Genomic DNA, 10957 nt, shown 5'->3' on the forward strand with positions numbered 1-10957 from the left:
AAAGTAGAAGTAGGCAGGGGTGTCCACATACTTATGCCCAAACAGAACACAGACTCGTACATGACAGACGAGACGCCGAGTTCTGAACAACGTTGTGGATCAGGTTTTTAATTGTCAAGTGGTTTTTGCAAATCCTCATAGGTACAGAGTTTTAATAATGTTCCCTCTCGTCACTGTACAAGTCTAGAAAAAGTTCACAGCAACAACAACAAACATACAAAATAGTTTTTTTTTTTTTTTTTACCAAATTCAGTTGTTTGTAGAATAATTTTTTTTTTCTTTTTTTACACTTTCCTGTTAAATACATCTCTTCTCCGTAACCCCGGTTACGATGCCTGACTATAGCAAAAAAAATTGATTTAAAGTCAAATGTATACAATCTTATTTACAACGAGGAGCGTTTGATCAAAAGTGCATTGAAGAGAGTCCTGATCGACGAGGGGTTAAATATGTACAGTGTTTACAGATGCTGTAACCATGGTGATCCTCGTACAGCGTCTACAACAATAATAATAATAATAATAATAATAATTATGATGATAGATAGTCACTAAGAAAGCTGCTTGTAAAATTGAGTTCCAGGATGTACTGTAGGAAAGGAGAAATCAACAAATAAAGAAAAACGTACATTTCTTTTTTTACATAATAATTCCCCCCCAAATTAATCTTACATAAATATACAAACAACTGGGACAACTGTCTTTGAACGCGTCGTGTGGTTCAGATCCTGTCCAGCAGAGATGATCTGTGCGTCGAGAGGAATCACCGCGTCATCTCATCAGGTTTCCACGTTTGACGTTCCTCGTCTGAACACGAGACAAAAAAATACTGGAAGATTCATTGCGTCTCTCTCGTCTGTCGAAAAAAAGATGGCGTCAGACTCCTTTGAGAGCAAGGGGGCTAAAAAAAAACAGGAAGTCGTCGCCCCCCAAAAAAGTCATGACACTTAATTCATCGTTGTATATCACAAAAGCAACATCTCCGCCCGTCATTCCTCAGCACAGATGAATGACGTAATGCACTTCAGAAGGCGTGTGGCCGCCGCAACGGACAACCGGTCGGCATGGGAACGAGGAGGCGCCATGCAACGCTACGGGGCTGCCGTAAAAAATACAACAACAAAAATACAACAACGAACAAAAAACCCCAAGAGAGGATCAGGACAAGTCGTCGTCTTGGCTCACGATGGAGATCTGGAGACAGAGAGAGGAGGAGAGGGATTGAGTTAAAAAAATGATTTGTTCATTTAATCTCTATAGTTAGCCTAGCTTAGCAATAGGCAGGAAGCAGCGAGCCTGGATAAAGTCCAACAACTTCTTCATTTAATTCATACAAACACAAAACAAGGGTTTGTGGTGTCAGGGGGAGTTTTGTGCGTCAGCGGTGACGGAGGCGGCTGCAGAGGTTTGTGTCCTTCGTCCTGTGGTTTAATCTGTTTAATCTGTGTGGACGCGACAATGCACCGAGGATTACCAGAGGTCACGAGGTCAGGGCGAGAGCAGAGTTCGTTGACAGGAAGTCGTTCCAGCTGCTCAGAAACTCCTTCAGTAAATAACAGATTTACAGACGTTGTAAAACGTGACTTAATGTGTTGAAGAACTCAGACGTGCTTCGTCATAAACACTCACACGTCAAAAAAAATCTTAATCCTATAATTATGGTAGTTATTGCACATTGAGTCACGTTAAGCCTTTTGCTTATAATGGGCTTATATTGGGTATAACGCTGAATGTAAGATAACGTCCATAATTATAGGATTTCAGTTTTGATTTTTTACAGGTGTAAGTGGTTATGACGAAGCATATCTGAGAGAAAAATGGTGATTATTGATCGCTGCTTTGGCACATTAAGTGACGTTAATCCTTTTTCATGTGAAGCGTTTTACAATGTCCCCAGATCTCTTCTCTTCCAGTTCCAGGCTCTGAGTCGACTCCCTCTTACCCACAATGCCCTTTGCTACGGGAGGGGGGTTACTACTCACCGCAGGGTAGGTGTGGCCCACGTTGGCGCCGTGCCGGGTGATGTCGATGTTGAGGTCGTCCTCCGTGGTCTTTAGGTAGACGGGGTTGTCGAAGTTCATGCTCTTCTGGTTCTTCAGCTGCCAGTTTCTCCACATCAGGTACCCGCCCGCCGCCGCCATCGCCAGCAGCACTGAGCGGCAAAACAAACGCACACAAGCAAACAAACACGGTCGGATTGCAGTTCAGTGTGGAGGCTCATGGTTTCCTTCATGTGTGTTTCTGTAATCAGCCAAGTTAATAACTTGGGGAACTCATTTCCTCTTCATCACCTCAAAACTTACAAATGACTTTAAGTATATTAAATTTAATTTAAGTTTATTAGACAGAACTTTATGAGCTCTACATCTCATGAGTGTGTGATGTTCGTACTCACAGACGGGCAGGATGGCCCAGGCAGCAGCCGAGCCTCTGGCTGTGGAGTTCAACTGGATCGACGTGCTCACGTTGGCTTCTGGGGAAATAAACAATATATATATATATCAACAGTGACTTTCAACAACGATGAACTGATTGAGTCAGTTTGAGGAAACTTATTTTGTCAGAGGGAGAGACGCAGGTGTCAACAACTGGTTTCTCTGAATGAATGGTTTTGGTGATTTGGTTGTTGTGGAGTCACTTCCTTGTTTCTGCCACTAGGGGCCGCTCCTGTGCAGACAAACATCTGCCTCTGCAGAACTGAATGAGGCAATATGGTTTAACATCCAGATACTTTGGATTTTGTTGGATTGGCTAATGAAGACAAGAGCAGATTCATCCGAAGAGCCGACTGCCTCAAATATGCAGCAGGAAGGAACAAAACAAAAACACTTTTAACGCCATTAAGGCTCAAACTAAGTAAAATGAAAGTCACGAGAGCGAGGATTTCAATGAGAAACACGCAGGAACTGATCAGAACTCATCAGTGTGGCTGATCACAGGCTCAACTCAAACAGTAACGGAGTGAAAAACACTGAGGAATCACAAGGTTTTTAAATTGGTGAACTTGAGCTGCAGCGTTTACAAAGTTACTGAAGCCACAGCCAGAATTCACGAGGACAGAAAGTGGATTAGACTAAAAAGTTAAAAAGCAAATGCAGACCAGCAGAAAAATCAGATGTTTAGACGGAGAATCCGGAGAGAAACCCGGAGAAGCCCGAAGCCGTTGTTATTACTACAGATAGTTAAGACAGGAAAGATTCCATCCAGGATGTTACATGATCTTCACAGTGAGTTCAAGTTCATTTCATGCGGCAGTAGATTAACAAGCAGAGACGAACAGGGAAAGAAAAACAAACTGCGAGTGTTTCTGCAGCAGAAACCACTTGAGTCGGTCACCACGGATTAATTATTAATCATCTGAGGAGGAGAGGCGTCTTGTTTTCTTTAATTCTGAACAAGACCCGACAAGCTTTTAAAAACAGGTCACCATCGCAGGAACAGGAACAACGGGCGGCGGCTGGCGGTTTTACCTGGGGGCGGCTGTGTTACAGCCTTCCCATCATCCTTTGAGGGAGCGTTGGTAGAATGTTCTGTCACACAAAGAGCCAAGAGTCACAAACATCTAAAAAAAAACAAGACACCGAGCTACAGGGCGCGTCCTATTTTTTAAACCACACACACACACACACACACACACACACACACACACACACACACACACACACACACACACACACACACACACACACACACACACACACACACACACACACACACACACACACACACACACACACACACACACACACACACACACGTAGTTTACACCTTTGCGGGCGACAAAATGTTGGCTGTGTAGCGCGAACGCTATTGACAAAACACTCGCATACAACATATATTAATGTGCATGTATCCGTAGACACCTGACGCCGACTCAAGTGACATCACATGGGGCAGTTTGTAAGACGTCACACAGCTCCCTCTAGAGTCACAAAAGGCTCAGTGCAGCTTCGCCCTCCCCAGATACCGTATTCAACACAACTGATTTGTAACGAGTGAAGTTCCCATTTAGAATTGTGTGTTGTTATGCTGCTTTACCGTATTTCTTTTTACGGAACTGATGGAGAAAAACGTACAATGTGTGCCCTGCAAAATGAATATTTTAAAATTTCCTGAATTTTTTTTCAGAGGCAGAGACTAAAGGATAAGAAACCGTTAAAATAATAAGTCAAATTACAATCTAATATTCATTCTGTCAGGTTGAAGTCGCACATCAACGCCTCCGACTTGCAGCAGACAATATGACACAGCAGGTGAGCGACGGCAAAGAGAAAAAAGGAAACCGAGGCGTTTGAACTTCTCTTCCCTTTAAAAAAGAAATTCCTCGCAACCTACTTCTGTCAATGTGGATATGTCTGGTGCCTTCGAGGACACACCGTCAAAGGGAGCGCTCTGATTAAAGCGTGTTCAAATCTAAATCACTTTGAGTCGAGAAAAGATGAGGCAGAAAATTCTCAAAGACGTCTTTTCTTCCTCAGTGTGGCAAAAGGTTTCGGTGAGAAAAACTAAATGTAAACCAATTATTGACAATAAAAACATTACCAGTACCTTTCAAGATGGCTGCGGTGTAAATCTAAATAAACATACTCAGGGATTCAGGCTTGATTAGCATGGTTAACTCAAATATCGACCGGCAGTAAAAGCCCTTGGTGTAAAAGTGACTTGATTTCCTACGAGTCCCGACGGAGGCAGAAATCATCTTGTGTCTGGAGCCTGAGATCGTTGAGCTTGAAGTGAAAACGCTCCCCAGTCGCCTCTAAAGACGGTTAAATGAATCCCTCTGTGGTCGTTTTCAGGTTTCGACCCTGAAAGTGTGAAGAGCCGTCGTCGTTGTTGTATTACTTTCTCTCGCTAACAAGATTAGAGCCGGTCAAAGCTGCGGCCGCACAATGCGCCGACAGTTCCTGCTCGCTGCAGCTGCCGCGGCTGGAAAAGGGGATAAATATGTTCACTGGGTTTTTTTGGTAAAAGAGCGACAAGGTCCTTTGGCTGCAGCCCAACTAGGAGGAAGGTGGAGGAGCATTCAGCGAGGGGCTGGGCGTCCATCTTTAAACCCTCCCACACAGTTCTCACGTTTTGGAAAAACACACACACACACGCACACACACACACACACACACGCACGCACGCACGCACGCACGCACGCACGCACGCACGCGCACACGAAAACTCGCAGAAGCACTCACTCACTCATTCATTCACACCTCGCCTTCGGTTACAATTAAGTTTGCATGGAATCACAGTGGTCGTAAACACACCCTGGCACACACACACACACACACACACACACACACTTTGCAGGAATAAAAGCACTCAAGCTGCATTAAAGTGTGTGAAGAAGATAAAACACATCTTGGCAGAGTGGACGGAACATTCAGTCTCTGTTACGAGGCCTCGCGGCGGCTCCAGATTCCCAAACAGCCCGTGAGGAGGCGACTCTGGGACTCGATTACGTCTCTGTGCAGAAGGCAGGTTGTAAAAAAAAAAAAAAAAGACCGACCGCAGAGCCGCTGGCAAGATTCTGGTGCAGGAGTTTATTCTCCGCTGCAGAGGATTCAAACTGCTGGTGTGGTGGGGAAATCAACACGGCTACAGGCGTCTAACCTGTTCCCTGTGATCTTCAGAAGCTGGCAGCTCACTTTGAATTTGAACAATAACTAGTCGTTGCTTTTTTTAACCGAATTTTTCACAACTTTTGCCAAGAACCTGTCGAGCGGATCCTGTCGAACGTGCTGCAGCTCGAAGATGTTGAGTCGAATCCAAACTAGAATTGCCACCTGACAGCTGTGAACCATGTGATATTTTCTATTTTAAGAAAAAACAAAAAGATATTGATGGACGATGTGCAAAGATCCAGTTGGCTGTTAACTAGATTATGAAACATAAATTGGCCTGTTTTCTGGAGAAAGCCTGCGAGAGGAGATGAGATATAATAGTTCTATTTGTAATAATTTCTTCTTTGGATTTGTTTAGATTTTTCTTTCATTGTTGGTGTGTTCATCATCTTTTTACCAATTTTTCCCCCCAAAATGTTTTGTATATGTGATACTGGAAGAAGATGCACATGTTGGTAAATTAGGGATGTTGTATAATCACAAAGGGCAGAATGGGAATACAGAAATAAAAATATATTTGTATGCATGTAAGTACGACAAGTCAAGTTGCAATTTACGTCCATGTCTGTCAGACTCATATTCAAAGTCTCATATTCTAAGTCTATTTATCATAAGCATAATGAATTCTTGAGTTACGGACCTTTGACGTCCAAATTCTAATCTGGTCGTCCTCGTTGGTGCCTGATGTAATTTAACTCCCTACAGTTTTTGACCTTGACCTTTGAACATCGAGTTCAAGAGTTCATCCCAAGTGAACATTAGTGATGAAGTTTTAAGAAATTATTTTGTGACGTTCCTGAGATATGACAGACGTGACTTGGATGGACGGTAAAACAACAGAGAACCGTAAAATCTGGACTAAATTTGGAGAAGAAAAGTTTCGTGCCATAATCAGGTTGAAAAGACTAAGATTTATATTATATCTTTGCATGAGAAAAATGAATTCTTACTTTAAAAATCCAACCCAATTCACAGATATAATAAAATAAAACACAAATGTCAAGTAGACTGAGCTGCAGATAATAGATGGTAAACATTCCCCATAGAGAAGAATAAAGGGTCTTTTCCTATTATAGAAAAAATAAAGGAAGAACTTGTCAACGCGGGGGATGAGAGCCTCCGCCCGACGACGAGCCTCAAAGGAAAACTTCAACAGGTTAACGAGGCAGACGCTCATTGAGGCGAGCGGGAGGACGGCGAGTTGTCAGGGAGACGTTCCAAGTACCACGCCGTCTCGCTCTTTAAAGTTTTGAGTCCAATTAGCAAGAGTGTGTGTTTGCACTGAATTCACCCGTCAGGCTCCGATCTGCTGCAGCCTCGGTGTGAAAAGGCTAATCTGTGGGAGAAGCAGGGAGGAGGAGCCGGACAAAACAAGCAGATCCGAGAGAGAGGAAGGCGTCTCCCGGCAACCGCTTCACGGCGAAGAAAATGTTACGGAGCACAGGACGATAATTAATTCAGTCAAACTGAATCTCAAGTCAAAATACGTTCATACTCGAATTTCCTTTTCCTTTCCCTGGAATCCGCTGCGGACAGGAAGACATTTTGAATCTTCGACCATCTTAACATAAAGTCAGTGAAATGTTGTGAGTGGATGCAAACGTATGGAAATTCACTATTGGCTGAGATCATTTCTGTGCGACTCCCATTTCCTGAATGTCCTACGACGGCGTATTAGGGGCCACTGTAGGAAAAAAAGAAATGATTTACGGATACGGGGAGGGGGGTAATATTCAGAGAAAATTTTGGGGATATTCTCTGAGATTTAACTCGTGAATATAGAGAGAGAATGGCGCAAATTCTCGCAAGCTCAGATGGAAAACCACCAATAACTGCCAGGTTCTAGAATCTTCCCAGAATTCCAGAAACACAATCTTGTCACGAGTCCAGAGAACTCAACACGACTTCAAACATGCATCATGTGTGAACATGAACTGAAATTACTTTGGAACAATGAGCAGCTACAAGTTTAACTTCTGGTTGATACTCAACCATATCATCATTAATATTTTCCCATGATGCCGTCTACACGGGCCAGAGGCCGATTCAAAACAGTCAGTTGATTATTGGTCGTTTTTACTCCCAGGGTTTCTTTTTTTTAATTCCAGGTTCTGGTGTATGACCATGACTGATCCGCGGTACAGTACAGTACAGTACAGTGAGGTGTGATGTGGTGACTCACCGGGTCGGCAGCGGAGGCCGTCGGCAGCCAGCTCCTGTCCCTCCGGACACACGCATGAGTATTTGGGCGAGTGCTTGTTGATCTGCGGCGCCGGCAGACACATGTAGCTGCAGCCGCCGTTCTCTCCTCGCTCACTGCACCAGTTGGTTCCTGTCAACAAGAGTCGCAGATGTGCGTGGAGAAAGAGTTAGGAAACGTTGAGGGATGAAGAGGAAACCTCTTCAGACGATTATCTACGTTTGCTTCCTATTATTTATGGGCGGTTAAAAAAACTCGTCAGCCCTGAGGTAGCCGTGATGTCACCGAGCCCCTTCCTCCTCCAATCAGGCTCTCACCTGACAGCTGGATCAGCTCGTGGTAGACGATGATGTCCTGCGGGTCGTTCAGGTTGCTGGCGAGCGTCACCACGTCGGAGCCGGTGAACTTGTTGGCGCCGTAGATCGCCTCGTTCTCACCGTCCGTCCAGAAAACTCGATCCTGGAGTAAATATTTCAGTTCCATAATTGAAAATTCCCTTCGTTACATAACAGAACAGACATCGTGTTAAAATCCTCCTTCACTTTTATCTTTAAAAAAAACCTGAACCTCTCGTGCAGCCGACATGACTGCGAGTGATGAGAACGTTCGGCAGTAAAAAGCTTTTTCCACACACTGGAATTGTTGATTCGTTCGGACGTGAGCTGCCTGAACCCCGAGCACATGGCGTGTGAGTGAACGTGTCATGCGATGGAGTGTCCCCGAGGAAGACACGGTTCAGTGAGTCCGTCAGAATAAATGTATAAGCCACGGCACGGTCGTAAAAATAATCTGAGGATAATCGGAACTGTTATTTAGCACAAAAACCACAGAGCTTGTCGAGAGAACAAGCTGCTGTACCTCGAACACGGTGAGAGCGAAGGGATGAGCCAGGAAGTCGGAGGACTGGAGGATCTTCTTCCTGTTGTCCCCGTTCAGGTCGACGCTACAGAGCATGTGCAGCTTTGAGTCGACCCAGTACAACCGGCCTTTGATCAGATCTGGAGAGGGGGAGAGAGAAAAGAATGATGACACGAGACCAGATGAACATTTAACACAAACGTATCGGACAGGAGGAAAGAGAGCGGTGGAGGTTCAGGGAGAAGAGGAGGGTAAAGGATGGAGAGGAAGAGTAGAGGAGACAGATTAGGGAATGGAGGAGGGCAGAGAGACAATGAAAGAGAGAAATAAAATCAATACAACATTTCATCAACGACGGCGAATTGATGGCTTTTCTTCGGCGTCGACGAGGCGAGAACACGGAAAGAAAGCAAACGGACAAACAGAGAACATTTGATTACATGATGTGTTCAGGTGCTGGAGAGAAGTGAAGGAAATTAAATGGACAAATACAATTTGGACACGTGATTAATGATTTAACGCTTCAGGCTGCATTTGTCATTTCAACGCGTTTTAATTCGACCAAGTTTTGTGTGTGAGGTCGAAGTCAGGACTCGTGGTACAAGAAGTTGACGAAGTGGAATATGAACATCTTACTTCAAGTTTGAAATAAAAACCTACAAATTTCTCAATATTCCGAAATATTCTGAATTCATAAAACTGCGTAAAGGTCTTAAAAGTTTGGAGAATATGAAATGTTCAGGATTTTAATAAAAAAGTAATTAATGAGGTTTTAATGAGTTGAAACCAGAAGCACTGAACTAAATGTGGGCGGCGTCTGAATTCTAAGAACTGAAAGCTGAGAGTTGAAGTGTCAGTTGAAGGAGACGAGCTGAAAGCAGACGAAGTGTAGGTGGGACTGTTCCCACGAAAAAGACCTGAGCAGAGAAACATCCAGTTGAATCAATTTGAACAACGAAAGGAGCTGCAGTGTCAGTTGTGGTCTGAACCCGACCCAACAGATTCATCGTGATATGAAAAACTGGGAAAACATATTTTTCCAAGTGTGTGTCTGTGTGTGTGTGTGTCTTCCTACCCAGAGTGATTCCATTAGGCCACTGAATGTCTGTCGCCACCAGAACCTGTCTGTCCACTCCGTTCATACCAGACTTCTCAATCTTGGCTGGCTCGCCCCAGTCGGACCAGTACAGAAACCTACATGACCAAAACACACACACACACACGCATCAATATACGCCGTCAAATGTGCAATGCAACGTTTTCCATTTGATCAGAGCTTTTCCCACGGACCCTGACAGCGGATCCACGGCGATGGAAGCCGGTTCTTTGAGGCCTCGGCTGAACAGAACCTTCTGCTTGGTGCCGTTGAAGTTGGACACGGAGATGGTTTTGGTGCCGAGGTCGGACCAGTACAGGTTCTTGTAGATCCAGTCCACGGCGACGCCCACCGGCGTCTGGACGTTGTCGATCACTTTGCTGTGGGCGCCGACGTCGCCCCGCTTGTCCATCACGGTGCTGCGGGGACGGAGAGAGAAGAGAGACGGTGTCACACAAAAACAAATGGTACTGTCAAATCATATTCGACTATGATTCTGCAGGCTCCTCTGCCGTCAGGTGTATTAATCTACCTGTAGATGGCCTTCTGGCCCAGATCGGCCCAGAAGATCATCTGCTGGTCAAAGTCCGCGTCCAGAGCCACGGCGTTCCTCTGCTGCTCCACGATCTGAGTGTACTCCTTCCTCTCCAGGCCCAGACGTCGGATGTCTCGGCGGTTGGTGAAGATCAGGCAGGGCTCCTTACCTGAGGGCCGGAGGAGAGACGACGTGGTTTTAATGATAAACAACAACAACACCTGGATCAGGATCCACCGAGACTGAAATCTCTGATTGAACCGTTTTTTATTAAATGTTTTAAACATGTTTCTGTTCTATTCTTCACCCAGAACACGTCTGAACAGAGCAGCCCGAACTTAACGTGACAGATTTGTGACGATTATGAGGATTTTTATGTTACGACAGAAGAGAATATTATAATTTAACTGATTTATTCTGATCTGTTTCAGCAGGACACAGTGACGGTCTTTGTCAACGAGCTACACAAAGTCTCTTTTTGTTGCAGAAACGCTGCAGCAGTGTGAGATCAGCAGAGGAGAGGACGACATCTGCATCTCCCGCTGAACGACAACTCCAGAGCTTTGTTAAATGATATTTCAGAGATGTCTCGAAGCATCATTTGACAGTTAAAATCCATTTCTAGATATTCATGTTCCCACCTGCTGCCACTGA

At 44.6% G+C, this 10957-nt stretch overlaps 1 protein-coding gene across 4 annotated transcripts in view; it reads right to left on the reverse strand.

The window, feature by feature from the left end:
- Nucleotides 1–88: 88 nt before the first annotated feature.
- Nucleotides 89–10957, reverse strand: part of vldlr (very low density lipoprotein receptor) — a 27023-nt gene continuing 16154 nt past the window's right edge. For 2 of the 4 annotated variants that reach the window (XM_035608672.2, XM_035608673.2), the window contains exons 11-20: nt 10301–10472; nt 9963–10187; nt 9748–9866; nt 8673–8812; nt 8132–8273; nt 7797–7946; nt 3470–3529; nt 2395–2472; nt 1982–2151; nt 89–1193 (exon numbers count right to left, since the gene is read on the reverse strand). In XM_035608672.2, coding sequence (XP_035464565.1) covers nt 1158–1193; nt 1982–2151; nt 2395–2472; nt 3470–3529; nt 7797–7946; nt 8132–8273; nt 8673–8812; nt 9748–9866; nt 9963–10187; nt 10301–10472 — 1292 coding nt within the window. In that variant the 3' untranslated portion in view covers nt 89–1157. The remainder of the gene's footprint in view (nt 1194–1981; nt 2152–2394; nt 2473–3469; nt 3530–7796; nt 7947–8131; nt 8274–8672; nt 8813–9747; nt 9867–9962; nt 10188–10300; nt 10473–10957) is intronic. The other 2 variants (XM_035608674.2, XM_035608675.2) reach the window with 1 other exon arrangement.

This window comes from Scophthalmus maximus, chromosome 20, assembly GCF_022379125.1.
Source record: "Scophthalmus maximus strain ysfricsl-2021 chromosome 20, ASM2237912v1, whole genome shotgun sequence".
NCBI classification, from domain to species: Eukaryota; Metazoa; Chordata; class Actinopteri; order Pleuronectiformes; family Scophthalmidae; genus Scophthalmus; species Scophthalmus maximus.